The following is a 22,459-nucleotide window of genomic DNA, read 5'->3' as shown; positions in this document are numbered from 1 at the left end:
CACTTTCTTTGTATTTAATTAATATAAATCACTAATTAACATAACATGTTAAAGACATTTTAAAAAGGCTGAAGTTTGACTTAATTTACTTGACAATGCACAAATTAAGACAACAAGCACGCGGTAAGACAGTATACAGGGTTAACTTACAGGCCTCCGAGTTCAGCATCTAGCCCATATTTTATTAGTTCCATTTTGTCTCTGTAAAGCTCAAGAAACAAAAACATACAACAGCTACAGGTCAATTCTATGTAAAAATCCATGATGATGTAACTGAGTACCCTCAGCTGGACGCTGCAGCAGGAATAAAACCGTGCTGTTGATGCAGCTGTACAACCAACCGACGCGGGATTGTTGAGATCCCAAGAAACCAGTTCTGATAGCGTCGTAAACAGAGGTGCGTGACGCACAAAGTTAAACATAACCCTGCTCGCTGCGATCGCTGATGATCTCTTTTACAAATGGATCCACTGTATCACAAATGGCCCATATGGCACAATTATGGAGATGAAGTGAAATTGTTTTTCAAATCAAAAAAAAAAAAAAAACATGCCACAAAATCTGTGGTTGTAACAAAAAAAACTCAAATCAAATGCTCAGGTAACAGTTTCTCTCTTGAATAACATTGCAAACAGTCCAGCTCCTATGTCATACATTTAATATACATTTCCCTCTTTCCGTGACCACTGGCAGTCTCAGAAATGCCCGGTAGGCCATCTTTGGATGCCAAAATGTTTCCCGCCAAGTGTTTTCAAATAAATATAGGTTTGTGCCACTATAAGGGCACCAAACCAATCAAGTCTTTTGTCTTGTGAGAATTCTTTAACCCCCCTCCAAACGGATGTCAGTAGGTCCGTCTCTTCTTCTAGAAGCAGACTCAAATATCTGTCTTGATTTTGTCCAGAGAGTTGTCGATCTTCGTGAGAGTCTTTTTGATGCGCAACGCTGTGAGTCTGGCAGACGGATTCTGGTACCAGCACTCCTTCATGAGTTTAGCCATGGAGGTCAATGTCTGGAAATGAATAAAGAGAAATAAATCAACCGGTGTCTCCAGTGTCAAGGCACATATGCATGGAAATTAAAAGCAACTTCAACTGTATGCTATGATACAAGGACTCTAGAAATATCACTCACAGGGTCTGAAAACCATCTGTTTGGGATGTTGGGCCTCTGCTGATCCACACACACAACCTTCTTCATATCCTCAAAACTGGGGTCGCTTGGGACCACGTCGTGAAAAGGTGGCTTGTAGTCCTCCACGATGCCTAAGGGGAGAGCAGAGCGTGCAGCAATTCACTTTCAAGAACTCTCAATCGCTTACGATAAAGTAACAACTGACAAGTGGCTGACACAAAAAAAACACCACTTTTCTTTTGGGGGCTCTTGAGTGCAGCCACGGGACGAAATAAGAGACATGAAGTTACTGCGTGGAGGGTAAATCAGTATCTTAAGTGTTGTCGAGAGCCCAGTTCCCACTGTAAAGCGATAAATCCAGTTGACAACAGATTCAAGTTTTATTTCACATGCACGGACCAAAAGGGAGTCGAGGTTAGTGTGCATCGAGGCCAAATCTCTTTATCCCAGAAATGACAATATGCCGATTCATCCAACGGGACCATGTTGTGTAAAAAAGACATTTCCTCACCATTGCTGACTGTCCTCCTGGCGATCTCCCACAGGACGAGGCCCAGGGCCCAGATGTCCACCCTCTTGAAGGACTCGAAGCAATCCATCTGGATGGAGTCGTCCAGCACCTCGGGGGCCATGTAGCGCTTGGTGCCCACTTTGGGGTTGTTCCCCACATCCAGCTCGTTGGTGTCTTGAAAATGCATCACGGCCAGACCTAGAGGGAAAAAGCACCAGTGTAAGTAAAGCCCCCCTCCACACAGGAGATGTGTGAAAGTACTCGCTAGAAGGTGGAAAACAGCCTCCTGGTGTGTTTGAGTGGTGGGCGACTAAAAGCATCCCGTCTCGGACAACTATAATGGACCCAAAGCACCACTCTCACTGCGAGGTCGCCCGGCGCTGAAACACTACTTGTTTGTCCTAAACAGTCCGGTTCCAGCAGGACGTAATGCGACAGAAGAACAAATCGCTGCCGTGTTTGTCGGAACAGCAAAATGAGTCATCCGGAGCAGAATTTGTCACATCGAGCGTGTAAACATGCCGAGCCGGCCGCCAGGTTATTGATTGTTACCTGATTTTTGTTTTTCTCCAAGCACCTGTAGATGGAACATTGGTGTATTAGTCACAGTTCCTCTAAATGCGTTTTTGATTAAGGCCTCGGTGTTGCATTTAAGCACTGGACGTTCTGCTTTAATCAGCAGCAAATATGGCTAAGCGGATAAATGCGAGAGGACGAATATTATTTCCGATGAATCTCTTATGAGATACAAACTTCAAACTTCCAAAACAGCCTTCAGTAGTTACATCAGCTCTTCCGCTTATCCGGGCCCGGTAGCAGCAGACTTGAGTCCTTCTCCCCGGGAACATTTTCAAGCTCTTTGTGGTGAACCCTGAAGCTCTTCCGTGCCAGATGAGAAGTATAATCTCCTTCCAGCCAGGGACTCTTCGCAGATATCCTTCAAACAAGTTTGAACCCCCTCAGCTGGGTGAATTCTACTCCAACCTCCCTTTTCTTTTAGAAATCTCCCAGATCTTTTAGTTTGAGCCCTGCTACCATTAACAGAACACGACGAGAGCTTTCTCAGCTCCCTTTTCACAACGCCTGTATCACCGTCAACTGGACCGAAGGCCCGGTCTGAGAAGAACCTCAGAGGAGCATCATCTAAGAAGAGCAGAGGGGCCAAAGTGACGGGCCCAGAAGATGCTGTAAAATGTTTATACCCAAGATGTGGTGTTTTTTGAGAGTGACTCATTCATCTAATATTGTAGTTCTATCATTTTTCAAAACCACGCCTTAAGATACATTTCAAATATGTTCTACTGGTATCTAACAGATTGAGCCTCTCCACATGAATTTTAACTATATTAACTATTTGGTTAAAAGAAGTAGGGAAATGTGGATTTATCGTGAGCTCACCGAGGTCAGCGATGCAGCAATGTCCGTTCTTTTGCACCAATATGTTTTTGCTCTTGAGGTCCCGGTGGGCAATGGCCGGCTTGCCCTGAGTGCCGAAGATCTCCACATGGAGGTGCGCCAGGCCGCTCGCGATGGAAAGCGCCATGCGGAGGCAGCCGGCTGCGTCCAGGGTGCTGAGTTGAAGGTAGTCGTACAGGGAGCCCATCTCATGGAAGTGTGTGATCAGCCACAACTGAGTGCTGGAGTTCCTCGAGGTCATGTCCGAAGCTATGAAGCCTAAATTGAGTGAAACAGCGGTGCAATGAATAAACAATAGCCTTTGGTTATACGGTACAGCAGGTGGCTTGCAGCCTGTATACGTGGAATGGGCGACGCACCCAGGATGTTCTCATGCCTCAGCAGCACGGTGTTGTAGATCTCAGTCTCTCTGAACCAGGACTTCTCGTCTCTGGAGGAGAAGATTTTGACGGCGACACTCTCTCCTTGCCACTGACCCCTCCACACTTCACCGTAACGGCCCTTACCTGGCAGGCGAAAACAAGGGGAGGAACGAGCAAACGAGTTCAAAAAAAGAAACGGAATGAAACGAACCCAGAAGGTTGCGTTTTACTGGGATTCCTTACGCTCGCATTACCTAACCTTTTGGTCTATTAATAAGATTAGAACAGCCTACTAACATATTTTCCAATATTTTAAAATTGGTTTATTACTTATGGATAAAATAATTGCATTGCATGTTTTGGTCTGTGCCACAAATGAAGGGTTACAAATGGAAAACAGTATATTGGTATAAAGATATAAACTGTGTCCAGCTTGCAGGTTGGTGAGACAATGAGATGAGTCACAGACAGATGACAACCATCCAAAAGGAGAGTTACAACTCTAGTGGGTTATTCTAGCAACAATGACATGCTCCTCTGTCAATCCTCGGGAGGTAAACAATGCATTGTATATATTGTATATAAGCACTTACACATACTGCAGGAGGAAGTGCTGTTGTCCATATCAAAAAACGGCTTTAAACAGGACACTTACCTACACACTCGTTGAGCGTGATTTGTCGTGCAACAGTTCTCTGAACGAGGAAAGGGAGTCCCGAGCCGCTTCCTGAAGTGCAGGAATGATCAAGGAGATCCTGGCAAAGACAAAGACGGAAACAAAGCACCGTTTTTAAAAAAAGGAATGTGTGATATTTGCGAGTGAGCTAGTTGAATGGAAACTTTCTCAGAGGAGTTCTGTGGCTCAAGCATAAACAAAGATGAAACACGGAGCATCTGGGACTCGGATGGAGACCAACAGGTAGCCTTTGATGCGGCTCCCACGTGGGATGTGCTGGAAGTGCCCCCCCCCTCCCCTGATGACCGACGTTGGCACTGCACTCTCACCAAGGGCCAGAATCCCCCAGAACATCTGCAAAGCCACTCAGGCTTTCTTTTTTTTTTATCTCAGTTGAAACACATGCAGCATCCCGGCGCCGACACAGGAGGGCAGTGTGGGGCCACAGAGGGGGTGACCAGCGGGGAGGGGAGGGGAGGATGAGGATGAGGATTGGAAAACAACAATGAGTGATGCCTCAGATAAACAGATGCATAATGCAAGAGCTGCCTGGGAGACCGCTTGGAATCACAACACAGGAGCACAAAGGCAGAGGCCACAAAATAGATGAGGAGTCGCTCTGCGGAGAGTTTAAATCCCTCTCTGTGGTGCAGGCGGATTGCTTTTAGGAGGGTGTATTCGAGGCCGGGCCTTTAAGCGGCAGAATGCAATCAGAACGATGCAATATCGGCATAATCAAGCGACTTGTGGGCAGCGGCCCGCGGAGGGACCGGCACATGTGTTTCAGCCCGATATGCTTCTCACAGCAACACCACTGTTAATAATATCAAACCTCGTAACCTCGCTTTTTTATTAGGATGATACAAACAAACATTCTGTGGCATATTTCAGGGCTTTTCATTGGAAAGCTCTAAATAAAGCAGAGATCAGCTATTTCTTTTTTCTAAAATGTTTTCGCAGTATTTACAAGTTTGATAATTAAAGATAAATAGGAGTATTTGGTCCTTTACCAAAACACATTTAGAAAAACATTCTTCCATGCAGCAGAAAACCTTTAAGTTTTAAGTGTGTCAAAAAGAAAAAGGATACCTAAGTATGTGAATACAAAACGTATGCTTTTGTAAGCATATGGAATCACAAAATGAAAGTTAACAGTCGTGCATTTTGTTAGGGCACCAGCTCGAGTATTCAGCTGCACTTGATTAGACAATGCGTAAGCCAGTGAATGTGCTGGGTTGTCTTCTCAGACTAAACGCCAACCACAGGACTCCACCCAGACTCTGGATCAGTTTAGAGGGGCCTCAAAACATAAACCACTCGACAGAAAACTCACAAGCCGCAGTTGAGTGGAGGAAAAATAAATAGTGGACGGGAACATCGTAAAACAAGTTCGAATTGCCAAATGGAGATTATGATCTGGAAAAAACACACACTGTTAAGAAGTGATGGACTGCACAGTAAACATAATCCTTTTTGGTGAGATTTTGACCCTACAACCCCTTAAAGCACTCCGACATATTCAGGCTTTTAACCTGCACCACCAATACAGTGACACAGTGCACTTATCTGTTCTTTCAATTGTATAGGTAAAAATACTTCCTACTAACTAATACTAATGCATACAGTGTTTGCCTTAACCCATTATAACAGCCCCCCCCTCCGCTGAAAAAGTGTGCAATTCAAAACATTATATTTCCATGCAGGCAGTTCCACATTTTTCTGGGGTGACGATCTGGATCCAAGTGATTATATAATCCTTCCCCAACCTTGAAATTATATTAATTTCCTTATATAACACCGCTGTGCTTATGGTGCACATTTCAGATATGTCGCGATAGAAAAGCCAACACAATATAATTTATGTATCTATCCTTTCCCACTAATGATAATTTTCCCTTGAATGATGACTGGCTGTTTTTAAGCCAACTCTATTATTCATAAATGAGACATTGCACAGGTTTATTTACTTCTTTAACACTACAGACATTTATTGCCTCAGTAGAGGTCAATTTGTAAGAGTACCTACCTACAAACTACGCGGCAGCGCGCACAGAGAGAAAGAAGCAGGTTAAAATAAAAGACCAAACTAGTCAATGAAAAAAGGCCTTGAGCCGCTCCAACACTATTCTTCGTACGGAGTCGAGGAATCCCACTCACCGCCAGAGTGCTCTCTCCCACGTTGGAGGCTATAAGGCCGTCGATGGTTCCATATTCTGCGTCTCGCAACGTCAGTCTCTCCATTTGGTTGTTGTGGATGCGCCTGAACACGAGGATCGCGACGGCGGAGAGGACGATGAGGATGATGACGGGCGCCACGATGACGACAGCCAGTGTGGTCACACTGTAGCTGGATAGCTCGGCGGCTGCAATGGGAGCGAGAAGGTGGGGGAAGAAAACGTTTAGGACACAAAGCGGAGCTCGACGTCTACGTTTGGATGGGCATGTGCCAGAAAGGCCTAAGTGAACAACGGATCCACGTCCAACAGAGCGGCGGCGCGGGAAGAGGTGATGGCAACTATGTTTGTTGAGGGTAGGGTCTTTGCAGCGGGGGGAGCTTTTGCTCTGACTGACACAAATCAAAGGTTCACAGCACTCTGCAGACCTCCTGGAGACACGTTAGGGGTGTGGGTGCACATAGAGTGCACACGTTCATTCACACACAAACACAGAGTGGATTTCATTGAGTCGGCGGAGGACGGCCTGAGGAACTGACCACCATTCACACTTTTTTAGAAAACATTCCAAGGGGAAATTCGGCTCAGCTCTGCCAGACAATGATCTCTTTTTCTCAACTCAAATAGTGAGCCATTTCTTTCAAAAAAAACATAACTAGCAACACATTGCAGCAAATCGCTAGGACCAAGCACATGGACAGAGTGGCATTTAGCTTAAAAACACGTTCTTGTATTTGCTGCAATGTATTGTAACATATTGAAGGCATTGTGTGGATTGTTATGATGTGGTAACTGTCACACAGCTGTAGATATTTCCAATTTGAAAGTTGTATTTTTCTGAGCTAATCACCAAATACACAACCCAGCTGGGGTTCCATATATATAAACTGCTGGAGAGAGAAGAGAAAATGGGACAGTAACAAAAAGCACAACAGCCTCTCTGTGTATGGATGCCTGCCTCTCCCTCATCCCCCGGGGGGCCTTCACCCGCTGGGCTCTTCAGCCAGCTCTGACAGCCTCTAAGAAAACACCACCAGGGGAGCGGACGGTGACTAAACAATATTCTAAACCTCCACCTTTAGGTTCCTCACCATCTCCCCGTGTCACGCGGTGCCAGTAGAGTGACCCCACAGAGTGAAACCATGCAGAAGAGCAGACAATGTCACCGCGCGTGACGTCGCCTCTCGCATTAGAGAATGAATGCGTGTCAATTTGTTTGAAACAGTAACTCGACCGCATGGTCATCCTATCCTTAAAATTGATAGAATCCCGGCAGCACTTTGTCTGATAAGGGCTTTGGCCATTTGTTAGGCACACAGTTGGTTGCTGAGATGGATAGATGGAGCTGTGGAGCATCGTGGTGTACCTGCGACGGGTAGCGCCACGGTGCTGTTCAGGTTGCACAGGTGCCCGTGGCAGCACTCCACAATCTGGTCCCTGGAAGGTGGGGTCTTGCAGGTCAGCGTGCTCTGCTCGTAGACCTTGAAGCAGCCTTTCTGGTAGACCAGGGAGCCGGCGCTGAGCGTCAGGGAGGAGAAACACTGGTGGCCCTTGCAGCGTTTCTCTTTGTCACAGGAGCTGCCCTCACATACACAGTCATGCTCCTCCTTGGTCGGGGGCTTTACTTCCTCCACTGCAGGAGATTCAAGTAGAGGTCACCGCTGATTAATAATGCTTTTGAAAAAACAGAAAGCTTTAAAGCTAAGTAGAGTTAGTCATGAAATGAAATTGCCGTGGGTGACATAAGGTCCGTGGTGAACGGCAGCCAAGAGAAATGTGTAGAATGCGCACAAAGTCACCTTTCCCCGGAGTCTGCACAGTGACGTTCATGTTGCACAGATGGCCCTGGCAGCACTTGATGACATGGGCCGGCATGGCGCAGGTGACTCTGCCCTCCTCGTCGTCCCTCAGGCAGCCCTTCTGTTGGACGGCCACCCCGTCAATCAGCCTCAGAGAGGAGAAGCACTGCTGGCCGGCACAGCGATGGTCTCGCTCGCACACGCCGCCCTCGCACATGCACTGCTGGTCTCTGAGGACCGGTCTGCCAGCAGACGGGTCTATATCTGATAAGATGGGGGGGTGGGGGGGGGGGGGGGGGGGGGGGGGGGCACCATTTGAGCAATGATATTAGCAGGACAATAAATTAAACAGTGTTTACTCAGATCAGAAAACATCTCTCTGCTGGTCCGACTAACAAGGACAGTCGAGTAGATTTAAATGTATGAGTTTTTGGCCGTAGATAATAAATAAATAGAAATGTCTTTGCATATTAAAAACGATGAACCATTCATACGGAAGCTTAAGCAGGAGGTCTTCCACGCCGTGTTACAATGCGAACTCGCTCACCTTTCACCGGCAACTGCAGGGAGACGTTCATGTTGCACAAATCCCCAAAGCAGCACTCTACTACCAGCTCGGGAGTCCGCGGGCTTTCGCATCGCGAGGACCCGTCCTCATTACCCACAATGCAGCCCTTCCGAAGGGCCGACGTCCCGTTCTGTACGGCGAGGGAGGTGAAGCACTGCTGGCCGAAACACCTGTCCCCACGGCCGCAGGACCCCCCGTCACACGAGCATTCAGTGTTTCTCCCGCTGACATCACCTGCAAAAGAGGAGAAAAAACGCAGCGGCTGTAACGCATCCTTGATGCAAAAGGAGCACTTGAACCCCTATTATGCCCCTAAATGTTATGTGGGATAAGATGATCAGTGAATGCTTTGAATATACTGCATCTACTGTCAGTAAGTACGAATCGCCAGCAGTTAAAAAAAAGGCTCCTCTTTCTACAGCAATCCATCGCCACCGCAGTTGTTAAAAATAACACGGCGAGAAAGCAGATGAGAGGGTGACAGACTGGGGAGGGCTGGTGAGGAGAAAAGAAACTTGTGAATTTTAGATAGCGTGTAAAAGACTTGAGGCGGACAGAAACGGACGCGGCGGGCAGACGGATTGTGCGCATGTTGAAAGAGGGAGAGAGACTGAGGGAACTGAGGCATCCAGTGCGCTGCCTTCAGGCTACCACATGGACTCGGGACAAGCGGGGATTTGTTACAAGACACTTACCTTCCAAGCTTGAACAGGGAAGGACCAGGGCGATCAAAGCCAAAAGCAACACGCCTCTCACCGTCATTGTAGAGCTAGAGGGATTAAAAAAAAAACAGAGAGAGAAACAAAAAAATGAGGCATCGATCCAATGAATATATGTACATGCAGAGGATGGGGGGGTGGGGGGGGGGGGGAGACAGAGGGGCGGATAGCGACGGGACACGCCGTCAACTAAACAGCAACAGATAGTCATTTTAGGGGAGAGACCCCGTTTCTGTTTCTTTTCAGACAACACCAAGTTTAAAATGTTTAAAGTGAAGTGGGTCTCAAGCCTTCCCGTTGTCCGGCAACAAGGCCTTGAGTGGCAAGCAACGGGGAGACTGGTGCTCTATTATTGGCTGCCTCTCTGGCGTGAGCGTGTGCACAGTGATGTCTGTGTGTTCGTCGGAGGGACAAGCTGCTTGGCAGTGAGGGGAGAGGAGCAGACAGACGAGAGAGGAGGAGGAGGAGGAAGAGGAGATACAAATACAATCATTTAGAGACCTGGAGACGGTCAGATCCTTCAATATTTAATGCGTCTCTCCAAAACGTCCATGTTGTTTGTTTTATCCAGTGACTCCAAACAAACCATCAGTTTCACATGCACTGTGAACTCAAAACAGTTTAAATCCCCTTCAGCAACGCGAGTCGTGTGGAAACGTCGCAGCCCGCAGCGTGCCCCGTTCGTGCCCCTCTGGAGAACCGGGACGGGGGCAGCGTGAGGTCAGAAGCGTGCGTTTCAGCGCCTGAATGCGTCTGCGACACAGATAAATACCCAAGCCCCCCCCCCCTTTGTTTGTTCCCGTCTCCCAGACACATAATGTTAGCGTTAGCCCCAACGGTGGCGTCTGTACGGGCCGCTCGCACACAGACCCCATGCTGCTCCTTTAATCAGAGCACAGAGGCTGCCACACAGAGATAATCGGGAGCTCTGTCTGCTCCCTTTGGACCAGGGCTGGAAGGGAGGGGGGAGGGGGGGGGGGGGTGTTGGGGGCAGGGAACGGGCAGCAGGGCACAAGGAGGTAAGGGAGGTGCAGCCAGAGGGCAACCGGGGGGCAGTGGGTCAGAGAACGCAGCAAACGTGGGAGGGAGACGCGCCGACTGGGGGGGGGGGAGAACAAAGAGGTGTCTGGAGTCAGTGCCCGGGGGAGGGGGGTGGGGGGAGGGCGGGAAGAAGGGCACCGGTGAAGCCAGGGGGGGCTGAAGGAAGCAGGATAAAGAGATAAGCAAAGGGGCAGTGGGGGGGCACAAGGGTCTGGAGCGCATGCTGGAGTCTAAAGCCGAGCAGCGTGTGTCTCACTGGTTGTCTGGATACATACATTGGTGGTGGTGGAGGACGTCAAACAGCAGGACACGTCCAGACGGGTTAGCAGAGCACACCAGGCTCCGTTAAATGGCCTCAATAAGTGGAAGTAGATGATTGCCTTTTGCCCGTTCTTGTTTTCCCATGAGTAAGAGGAATGTATTTGCACATGACCACTACTGTATGCCTGCCCCCCCCCCCCACACACCTACTCAGATTATTTGGCACAAGTACTGGAAACAAAGTACTCCACCTTTATCCACAAATGAAGCATAGCGAACATATCAACACACACACACACACACACACACACACACACACGTCCTGATATTGGAAACCTCCGAAGGGACTCTAGCAGAGAGCGACCCGAGCAGACGACTGAGGGGCTGTGTGCGTGTGTGTGTGTGTGTGTGTGCGCGTGTTGCAGCGCTCTATGCCCGTGTATTGAATTCACAGAGCTGACATTCTGCCAAGGGTGTGCCCCCCCCCCCCAACTATCTGACTCAACAGCCTTTACTCCCTTTATATCCTCTGATCCTCTTGTAATAGGAAACCAGTAGAAATGAGATTTTATAGTAATTATATTTAGTTTACTGCTGTTGGATCAAAGAATCTATTGAATCACTAAATCAAGCAGAGCAGCGTTTTACAGGCGACCAAATGTAATTTCACCCAACTATGATTGTTTTACAATGCATGGCATTATGACAACGAGTTAAACATTGGTGGACGTTTCCACCGAAGTGTATCGAGCTCTTGTTTTAAAGTGCAAAGACAGAAGTACATTGTTTCAAAAAGGTGGAAGCGCTTCGGTATTTCCACTTGATGCCATTCATCATTTCATTTCAATTTGAGTTGCAAATTGATGTTTTATATAAAAAGATGTCGAGGATTTAACTAACAGAGTATGAACAGAAGCATGTTTGTAAAGGGCTCCCTTTGCACAAGCATTACTACCATCGCTTCAATTTCTGAACATAGTTGCTTTTACTGTACATTAGTAAAGAATGTTAACGCTTTTTTCAACAATGTTTTCATCAATGGCGCTGAAAATGCGCAAGCATCGGCCGTGCTCATGGAAGCACATAAAACCACACTGAGCTCAACAACAAGGCACTTAGAGTGCGTACAACCCCAGAGAGAAATAGTTGCGATGGACTTGGCTCCCGTGGAAAGTGTGCTTGGGTTTACTCCTGGCGAGTGCTGCTGTGGGGAGGGGGGGGGGACTCGACAGTGATCCTACTTATCTGGGGCCCGGCTTTCCGACGCCGCGTTTCCTTCCCAGACTCTTCCCAGTGATCCCACTCCACAGGGCTATCTTGATAAGCGCTTCTCTAGGATGAGCAGAGCTTTAAGTGATTGGGTGGAAATGATTAAAGCGTGCCACTCAAACATTGAGGTTGGTACAGCCCCAAAAAGGGGCAGCCGGTTGGCAGTTATGATCATTTGAAACCACTCTGCGACGCATTCCCTCTCAAGTCTACTACGACGTACACCCACACAAATTTGCATGAGCGTACATTTCCCCCCCCCCCATCTACTTCACAAAAGCTTTCACGAGCCAAACAGGAACATAAAAGTCTATAGTGGCTGTCTGTGGGTCAAGGCGAGGGAGAGGATGACAAAACAGTAAAGAGAGCAACGATGCACCACTGGGTGATGAGGGGGAGGGGGGGAGAAGCCCCTGCGGGAGCCGCTGAGTCATCACGCTGGCGAAGATGGAGACGGGAGGCGGAATCTGTGTCTGAGAGCAGGCAGGCTGGCACGGTTGCCATGGCACAAATAGCCGGGGCACCGAGGAAGCTGCGGAAAGAAGAGCACGAGCGTTGTGGCGGGAGATGGGGGGGTGGTGGGGGGTGAGCCTGGGGGGCTGCTGTCCCCGTCCTCATCCCCTAACCCAGACAGCCAAAGAGCCAGCATGCCATCAGGGACACACAGATGGCTGGCTCCTAGGTGGGTGGAACACAGACCTCGGGGCGAAAGTCGTCCTCTTTGCGGTCCCACGTTAACATTCACACTGCGGCTCGCTCGCCTCAGCCGTGAAGAAGAAGAAAACATAATATTCTCTGCCTTCAGACAAACGCAGCACTTGGCATGACTGAGATACACAACCTGAACATTTAAGTAAGTCACGAGGGAGTACGTCCTCGCACTTGATGCAATGAATTATGTCTTTAAAAAAAAGAAATTAGGGTTTGATTTATTAAAAACAATCATCTGAGACTTTAAATAAATACAGGAATGGTGAAGCGATTGAGGACTGATTGGATGGGCCTTGTCACCTCGTGGAAAAGGCTGCACGTGTAGTTGGCTGACTGCTTACATGCGACATTGGCAACCTTGCAACTCTATTACACGTCACACTGTGCAAGATGGAGCCAATGAAATCTTGTACCAGATCTGTGTCAGGCTACATTTGGAATGTGCAACGAATGCCTGCTGACATTTAGGACTACGGGCAAAAAAGAAGCGGTAGTCAAAATCATCCGTGCTGCCTTTGCAATTTAAAAAAAAACTTTAAAAAAAAAAGAATTCAGGCAGAATTAGCAATTATGAGCGTTCAAAGAATTTGGTCCTTTGCTAAAGTGGACACGTCTCTCGCTGTGACTCAAGGACGCGTCACTGGCGGCGGTGGCCGTGAGCGGCGCCGTGCTCGGGCCGGGCAGCCCATCGGACAGCCAGATGGTCGCCCGCCTCGCAGAGCAGGCCGATGAGCGAACATCAAGGCAGGCATTATGCTTGATGAAGGCAAATATTCTCTGACAAGTAAACATCCAGTGACTCACTAAAGGGAATCACGACACCCTTTTCTTCTGCTCCAACTTGGCTCTCGCCAACACGCCGTTAAGCACAAAACCAGAAGCAAAAACGCAGAAATATTTAGGGGAATAAAAAAGGAACCAAACCAAAAAGGTGTTGTACCGGCAGCAGGGTGGACACGGAGCTCTCTGCGGCGCTGTGACCTTGTCTGGTGGAGCTGTGAAACGCAGGTTGCCCCCCCGCCCCCCCTCCTCTCCACAGCCCCGGTCCTTATATCCGGTGTCAGAGAGCCAAAGCAGGGCTCGATAGGCGAGGGCCTCGTTGAATGCGGGGACGAGTCTGCAGAGCCCCATCGGGTGGAGCCGGATCCTTACAGTATCTCAGCAGCTGCCTCCTTTCACAGTGTGAGCAATGTAATCAAATGCAAATCCCCCCCCAACGATCGCTCACACATTCATTGCAGTGGGCAACGGCATAGAGGCTTTTTGTTCCTTGGCTACAGAGTAACGGTACACACACACACACACACACACACACACACACACACACACACACACACACACACACACACACACACACACACACACACACACACACACACACACACACACAGTGTATTCGGCCTAGATCAGATGTAATCAGAGACAAGAGTTGCCTTTTCTTTCCTGCTGTGCTTCCACCCGAGCCCTGTGTTTTTCCAGACATCACAGAACAAAAGCTAAAAGCTGCATGTCTACCAGGTGACTTGGAGAGGGGGGGGGGGGTGGGGGGGAATCAGCAAAGTTTTTATTATGGTTTCCAAAAAAGGTGTGAGGTCTCGTGGGACAGAGCTTGGGAGACCTTAGAGCATTGTGAGGAGGCAGTTAGCGGGTCGTCCACGCAGCGGTCACCATAGCAATTAGCCTTTTATCACACGGCCATCAAGACATCTGAAACGGCCAATTCAAACACCATCTCTAAGGCCCCCGGCTATGTTTGCCGACCGAGGAATGCACAAACACTCTCGCTCAAAAGACGACCATCTCGCAAAGTTCACCGCCCACCCCCCTCTCAAAAGACACCTTGATTTGTATCTCCCCCTTAAAAAACACATGCTCCTCCTCGTGAAAGCCATAAATCCGCCGAGCAGACCAGCGAGACTTCTCAGGAAGGAGCCGAGCAGAGAAACGAAGAGCTTCTCGTGTGAAGGGCCCGACCAACGGGTCAACAGGTTTCTGTGGGTTCAATTGGGAGGATTCGATATTGTGGGGAAGGGTGGGGGGGGGGGGTCAATGAATCAAAGTGAATTGTGATGATCCTTGTCATCTAACGCACTAAAGATCACCCAGAATAATTTGTTTCAGCTTTTGAAGATGTGAATCTACAATGGGTTTTTTTAAGAGTCTGAAATGGAGTGGACAAGAAGAAGAAGAGAGGCCGCTTCCAAAACGGCAACAGGACGCAAACGCGGTAGAAGCACGTATTCCATCTTTCGTACGCCCCCCCCCCAGTCTCCCCTCCCAACTTCCAGTGTCATGCTGAGACAGCATCGCCTGCAAATCCCAGACAGCTCCTCTCATCGTGATATGTTTGGGCTGCGTAAAGCTGACGATTATTAAAAGCCTCAAGGATTTTTGAGACTAAAAATAACACCGCAGACAGAAGGGGCCCCTTTCGAAAAAGGCCGGACGCGAGCACAGAGCCGAGGCAAACTCGACCCACATGCTGGCGGCTCTGCCTGATGCCAGGTCGGTTGCTTGTCAAACTTTCTAGCAAAATCAGCAAATGCACATCGATGAACGTGCGCACACACACACAGAATATATTATTTGGTCAAAACTGAAGCGAGGTTGCTGCAATGAGGTCTCGACTTAGAGCACAAACACACACACACACGTTCATGTGTTGTCTCACACACGCACAAACACACATTATCCCCTCCCTCACCTCAGAGCTACCTCCATGGAGGAAACTCCTGCTCAGACTTGAAGCAGTCTATCTTGGTGTTACAACTGCAGTTCTTTTGTTAATGACAGACTGTGTAACCCGATTCCACACACAGACACACTCTTGTTTTCTTTGGAGCCGGCGCCTTGGTCTCCTTCCACTTGCACATTGTACCAAACCCCAAACTGAAAGGTGGTCCTGACAGCCAAATTACTGAGCACAGAGAAATGATGGCTATCAGAGGCCTAGAGCCCCCCCTATACACGCATCATACTCTGAAATGCTCAGACCGAACGAAGCACGCCACATCCATCAGCCACAGCTGTGCACTGATGCACATCTGCAGCCGGCGAAATGGGGAGTCAGAATGGTGCAAACGAAAGCTCGACCGAGGCCTGAGTGGGAGAACTTTGTTTAGTTTAGAGACGGTATTTTTGATGACAGTTGTTCAGACCCACCGGCTTCCCCTTTCCCGCCAAAGAGTTCAAAAACACAACGACGGAAGCAGCAAATCATCGACATGGAAAAAGTGGGAAGAGATGCGTGTTGGACGTTTACGTTTTCTTGATAAATCGCTCTGAAGCCGAAAACCGCTTTCTCAAAATGGACTGAGCGATTTTTGCTTCCATTCGCGTGATCTTTGTTTTTTTAAGCATTGTTATCCAGACGCACGTAAGGCCGAACTCTTCAGCATTCCAAGACATCCCGAAACAGCCTGAGTGTTGAGCATTGTTGGCCTCACACAGACTGGGTTGAGTTACCGCAATAAACAACAACCCCAGCGAAAGGCCAAACAATAACATTGTTGTAAATCCGAAGATGCTGAGGAGGGGCGGCCATTACCTTGACTGAATGGAACTAGGTGCCCACGACCCCCCCCTATCTTAGCCTCAGACTGCCTGCCGACTTTTATTATCAGCCCACTATCAGCCAGACTCCAGGACGCGAGGCACCAAGAGCGGCGGGCACGCACTCGGTGCAGGCTTCCTACCCCCACTCCCCCCGTCACCCCCCACCCCCTCGACCTCAGTAGCTGGTCAGCCAACTGCACGAAACCCACACACGGCCGCCACCACCCATAACAAATCAACCCTAGCGGGATTTCCTCTAATCCGGCCCAAGGGAGGAGATCTCCAACAACAACAAATGCAACGCATGGCCCTTTTGGGGGGGCTGATCCATATTGATGAAGCCATCAGAGCCCATCACTGGCATGTTGGAGGGGGGGGGGGGGGGTCTGCATCAGACATTCAATCCCACAGGGATGCACTAAAATAAATGAATAAATGCACATCCGAGCGCTGCACAGACCTTTGGAGTATCATTGGAGAGAGAGAGAGAGAGAGAGAGAGAGAGAGAGAGAGAGAGAGAGAGAGAGAGAGAGAGAGAGAGAGAGAGAGAGAGAGAGAGCGATTAGCATGTGGGAATGTCTTTTCTTTACGGTGAGTGGGTTCGGAGGAAGAACACTCGGGTGTGAGACGTTCCCTTTCACACGTCTTATAATCTGCGCAATTATCCCTTTAACACCTTGGTAATGAAGTTTGCACCCTCTCATCAGCACGTCTGCCCCGGCCTCGCATTGCATTGGCCTGCATACAATCTTATCACGTAACACGTTTGGTCTGATTGTCCCACAGCAGGGAGGGAGAGGGGGGGGGTATTAATATACCCAATAACTTAAATGGCACTTTGTTGCAGACTAGTTTTAAATCAAACCACGGACCATCGTGAGCAATAATATGTGCGCGTGTGTGTGTGTTTTGGGATCTCCCCCCACCCTCCCCAGGCCCGCGATCGTGATGTTAAACTGCTCAGCGTGGGATGATGAGACACACAATCGAGCGGCGGCGACCCCTCCCCGAGACAGTTTGCATGACAAAAAAAAAACACTTAACAAAGTCACGACGAGTTGCAAAGTCGCTAGCTGCAAGTTGCTAGCTATGACGTAGAAATCACAAGCTGGAGTCCGAGACGTCGATTTAGTCTCCATTCACAAATAACTGAGCTAAAATCAAAACGCAAACAGGCGTTGGAGCTGGTTAGTTAGACATGGCCTCTGAATGTAAAAGGTATACAATGCAGGTATCTTATCACACGACCCAAGATGAAGAAGGTTTAATATATATATTATATATATATAATTCGTTTAACATTTTCCACTGCGAATCGGTAAACGTCTGAATGTGTCGCGGTCTCTCCCTGCGTCGGGCCGACGGGGTGATTAAACTTACCGTGGTGGTTTGGTCGTTTGATTTTTCCTTCCAACTGCTTGACGAGAGCTCGGTGAGTGTCGCGGGTCGAAACTACTGAGGCATCTCTTCGACAATTCACAGACGACCCCCCCCCCCCCCCACCAGCACCAGAACCACCAGCACCACCAGCAGCCGACGTGTGTTTCCCGAAGTCTGGAGCGCGGAGCTCGGCGCTACATGACGCCGACGGCAACGTCCGTCGTTCCGCTCGGTGGAGAGAAAAATAAGGGGAAAAAAGTGACAAATTCACGCGATATTCAGAGGAGAAGAGCCGTAAAGACTCATTGTGGGTTTTTTTGGGGGGGGACAGACACTATTTGCCTCTTCACAAAAAACACCGGCGCGTTCTGGGCATTTACAACTCGCACTGGAATCCACGAAGGCAAAAAAAAAGAAGCCACGGTTGGAGGAAGTTACCTTTGCGACAACTCTCTGTAATTAGGCAGCGTAAGACGAGATGGGCTTTTCCGGTTAAGCTTTTCAAAATAAAACAAAGTAGAGCTTCGCCCCTCTTTTAGATATATTTCCAACAATAATTCATGTAAAAATTAAATGAATGTAGTTTGCAAAAATATAATAAGGCAAAGCCAAATAGTTGCCAAATGCAATTATTCTATATTTACTGATGCATTGTACCTATGTGTAACAAGTATTGCATTGTATTATCTACTTCTGCTATCTTCTGTTTGCATTTCAGGGGAAATGTTGTAATAGTTACGTTTGAAAATGGTATATTTACATAAAAACACACAACCTCATTGAATTTATTAAGCTATCCCTATACTGTACGCTTAACCGCCTATCAGTGAAAAATTCTACTTTCCTATGAATACATAATTATTAATATAACAGAATATCATAATATGAATATAAATATAATTTTCTAGATTCTACATATTCTTTGGAGATGAGATTTTCATTAACTGTCACGAATGGCTGGATTAAGCTGGTGAGGGTCGTATAAGGGAAAATACGACCATTATCAAACGTAGCCCCCCTCTCACACTATTCTTGTGTACAGCCTCGCTATCTTAGAATGAGGCCAACCTCAATGTGCATACACACTAATGTTAGATTGGTCCCATTTGTTTCCCCATCTTCAAATGAACCACCAATTCTCCAACGATGCACTGCGTTTTTAATCTGAAGCAATCCCGAGCATGTCCTGTAACACACCTGTTCTCTCTGACTAGCTTGACCTGCGCAGTAATTAAATGACCATTGCTATTTCGCCTCCTCTGCGCATGATCCCGACTCAATAAAGGGTTCCAGCTTTTCACCACATAACAGTTCAGACAACACGAATGTTCGCCATGTTTCTGAAACAAATATAACCAGTGAGCAAAAATAATTCCATGAAATCCTTGCAAATGATGTTTCAACATATATGTCTTTGTAAAATGCATGACTAAAGAGACCCTGTCATTATTTCATCAGTTAACTAACGTTAAGTAACTGCGAGTGGCGCAGAACCCTCCTGTCTTCAGCGCACGAGGCACAGCACGGCGGTTGCTCCGCAGCCTGCGCCTGAAGTCCGTTTCCACGGCAACGCGGACAGAAGTTCCAAACAGGAGTCTCCGCTAACGCTCCGTCCGGCAACTGAAAATGTTTTCAGAGTAAGTTTTACGGGGATTAAATTATAACCAATTACGCCTGTGTTGTAAAGACCGTGTTCCCACTGGCGTACTGGCGCCGACATTCGGGAATTGTGTTTCTTATTTACGGAATGAGTAAATTAGCCAGCTAGTTAGCCAAGCGGCGCTAACGTCAATGGCAATGCCGTAACGGCTCGATGGCTTTTTGTCTCCGTTTCCAATAGAAGCGTGTCAGATGACGTGATTACCGATCAGTCACCGGCATCACCCGGCAAGTATAACATTAACGGTTTGTCCACACCTGTTGGACCCTGGTGTGAGTTGGTGTTGTCACGTACCACTGGTGTGGCAGTGCGTGTGGTACAATGGATCATGTGTGTGTGTGTGTGTTTTGACATTGCAGAAGAGCAATCAGGGTATCAGGTGATAAATGGCCAGATCTCCCAGATTCCAGGACTGTCCCAAACCATCGGGGCCCTTCCTAACGAGAGGGCCCAGGGCCGCAGGGCTGGAGTCCTGGAAAGTGACTCGGACTATGTCAAGCTTGCAAAACAAGGAGGGCATAAGGGTACGACCATGCCATTGCCTTGTCTGGACCATCCCGCTAACTGGTTGAGGCATTATATTTATTTCTGTCCTTAATTCCAAACAGGACTTTTATGTCACGAGGAAACATTTACCTCTAAACCTCAACGATACCGACCTCCAGACTGGTTCTGCACTGAATCAGGAGACAACGACAAACCGCGGTAACATATGTATTTTTTTAAATCATGCACAAGGAGTATGAATTGAGTATGAAAAAATACTTCCTGACTAACCCTACTCATTGCTAATGTGCTGCCAGCACTGTTACAGTTCTGACCTTTACTATTCTTACGGATGTTACGAGTGACATAAGAGCAATATAAACAGTAACAATAATAATCACATCTTCAATGTATAATCCAGCTAGCATTAAGTGAAGGATACAAGTCGTGTATCTATACTGTGTGTGTTTTTCGACAGTCTAATTAACAGTGAGGAGAAGAAAACCCCTGGAGCTTTTCAACCAGCGGAGCCCCCTTTTGGGACTGACAACATGTCAACCTGGGAGAGGGACGACACCAGCAGCAATGACAAGGAGAAGGTAAACAAAGGAATGCCAAAGACGTTTAGAAAGTTAGCTAGCTATATATATATATATATATATTTTTTTTAAAGACTACAATCGGGGCGTGTCAGCTCCTAGTTTTACACACTGTTGCTTAATCGGGCAGAAAGGCTTTGTACTACAGCTAAATATTTCTTAATGGCTTGTATTGAAAATTAGATTACAACAATAATCCCCTAAATATCCAGGCGAAATCCCAGCAATATTTACCATCACAATGTAACCACCACGTATTTCTTTGCTTTGTGTTCTGCAGAACAACAACGTTCATCCCAGTCAAAGGGAGAAACTGCAGTCAGCCGCACGATATCATGAGAAAAACAAATACAAGAGGATGTAAGTTCATGTGGTCGCAAGATGGTGCTGTTGTCCCGTATTCTATTCAGTACAAGCGGCCGGTGTCTCACAATGCCACTGCAACTCACAATAAACCATAAACCAGGGGGTCTTATTGTGTCAGACCACATCAGACATTTCAGGCGTAAGTGATAGCAAACTGTTGGCAACTCAATATTATTAAACCTTTACCATCACTTTCATTTCATAGTTATTATCGTAACAAAACACATATTGTAGATAGATGGCTGAATTGTAATTCTTTGCATTTCAGAGCATATTACCAGTAAATTCTTCACCTTTCATCCATACAAAATGAGCTGATAAAGCAGATATGCTCATGAGCAGGGAGCAGGCCGAGGTCAATCGAACATATTCCAAACAAAACAGGATGTTCACATCACCCGTTTGCTTTGGCTCACTGCTCGCCTGTGCCGCGTGGTCGTTGGACCTTCACGAAAACACAAATGACTCATCAAAAACCCGAAAGCTACCTCAGATCAGAGCGACCCAGACAAAACAGTTAACACTGTGTTTACAGTGCATGTATGGTTTGGATATTTAACTTCGGCAAGTCCAAAAAAGTTCCACTAAATCCTACAGTCATTATTTTCTTCATGGCCGTGATGTAATAAACTAAACCGTCTCAGTACAAAATATTGACTTTGAGAGTCAAAAGAGCAGGTCAGAAATTTCCTGGAACAAGTGTAACTGAAAAAATACACGTATTTTTAAAGATTGTTTATTTCAAAGATTGAAGATTAAAAGATTACATCTGAGATTTTGTTTCTTTTTGAGATGTCTACTTTTAAGAGTTGGTGGTTGTGTGTAAAATGAATGAAATGATTATTAGAAAACAAACATTGTATTTGCTTTGCTGAGAGATCTTTGCCGATGAGCAGTCCGAGTTTACCTTGGCAAACATTGTTAGAGGGAAGGGCCCATATTGAAAGTGTGTGTCTAATCTAATTGACACTTTGTGGAGATGGGTTTCATTTTCATGAAATGCCTTTCCATGACATTTGAACACTGTGTTCTTTCTCAGATTACATGACAAGAATCCGGCTCCTGTCAACATGTCCAAGCTGTTGAGTTTCGGTTATGCTGAAGACGACAAACCAGCAGCCAACATTGACCTTTCAAGTAAGTAACTGTGACGCTTTGAGTTTCAACCTCCCAGGTCGCTGTTAATCATTTCCTCTCTTGCTTTTTTCATCGTGCCATGGAAATTCACCCCAAGACAATAAAGGGGAAAACATGCGATTTCAGCCATTAAGAATTGAATGACGTCTCTTGACAATATTAGAGTATTATTAAATTATGACGAGGTGAATGACTTGTGATGTATACCTTTGCATGTCAACAGATTAGAAGACTGCCAGTGCCGTGGGAAAAAAAGATGTAAAAACCCCAATGCTTCCAGCAGGAATAGGTTGCCATTCCTCCTCCATTTCTGAATTTCTTAAACCTCTCATGAAGAGCAACAGCAAATGTTTTTAATTAGTTTCGAGTGATCTGTCATTTTAGATGTATTACTCAAGTGTTCGAGTCCTTCAGTGAATTAAAGCTAAAGGGCCTTTTATTTATTTTAGTATCTATCTTTAGGTGGAGAAGGCGCCAGCAAGTTTTAGTTTTTTTCTGTAACTGTATCGCTGTGAAGGGCCACTTTAAGGAATATAAGTTTGATTATTTCAATAAAATATAAAGTGATTTTAAATGTTTTAAATGTTTTCAAATTTTGTCTTATATAAGTGTGCATTATATTTCTCCTCACCGGA

The 22,459-nt window shown here is 47.0% G+C and overlaps 2 protein-coding genes across 2 annotated transcripts; one reads left to right on the top strand and one right to left on the bottom strand.

The window, feature by feature from the left end:
• LOC120833552 (activin receptor type-1) lies at positions 1-18,036 on the bottom strand. The gene is made up of 12 exons (XM_040200736.2): positions 17,577-18,036; positions 9,336-9,409; positions 8,620-8,874; positions 8,073-8,336; positions 7,640-7,906; positions 6,257-6,462; positions 4,079-4,178; positions 3,421-3,567; positions 3,044-3,319; positions 1,646-1,843; positions 1,135-1,265; positions 1-1,012 (listed from the first exon to the last, which is right to left on the bottom strand). The coding sequence occupies exons 2-12, from the start codon at positions 9,400-9,402 to the stop codon at positions 878-880; spliced, it is 2,046 nt and encodes a 681-aa protein (XP_040056670.2). The 5' UTR covers positions 9,403-9,409; positions 17,577-18,036; the 3' UTR covers positions 1-877.
• Positions 18,037-18,849: 813 nt separating this feature from the next.
• Positions 18,850-22,398, top strand: LOC120833554 (uncharacterized protein C7orf57). Its single transcript, XM_040200739.2, has 8 exons — positions 18,850-19,213; positions 19,417-19,463; positions 19,596-19,760; positions 19,845-19,941; positions 20,201-20,321; positions 20,602-20,681; positions 21,727-21,824; positions 22,048-22,398. The coding sequence occupies exons 1-8, from the start codon at positions 19,203-19,205 to the stop codon at positions 22,050-22,052; spliced, it is 624 nt and encodes a 207-aa protein (XP_040056673.1). The 5' UTR covers positions 18,850-19,202; the 3' UTR covers positions 22,053-22,398.
• The last annotated feature ends 61 nt before the right edge of the window (positions 22,399-22,459 follow it).

Source organism: Gasterosteus aculeatus, chromosome 16, assembly GCF_964276395.1.
Source record: "Gasterosteus aculeatus chromosome 16, fGasAcu3.hap1.1, whole genome shotgun sequence".
NCBI lineage: Eukaryota > Metazoa > Chordata > Actinopteri > Perciformes > Gasterosteidae > Gasterosteus > Gasterosteus aculeatus.
Note: the sequence above shows the minus strand (reverse complement) of the source record. Positions and strands in the feature narration are given on the sequence as shown.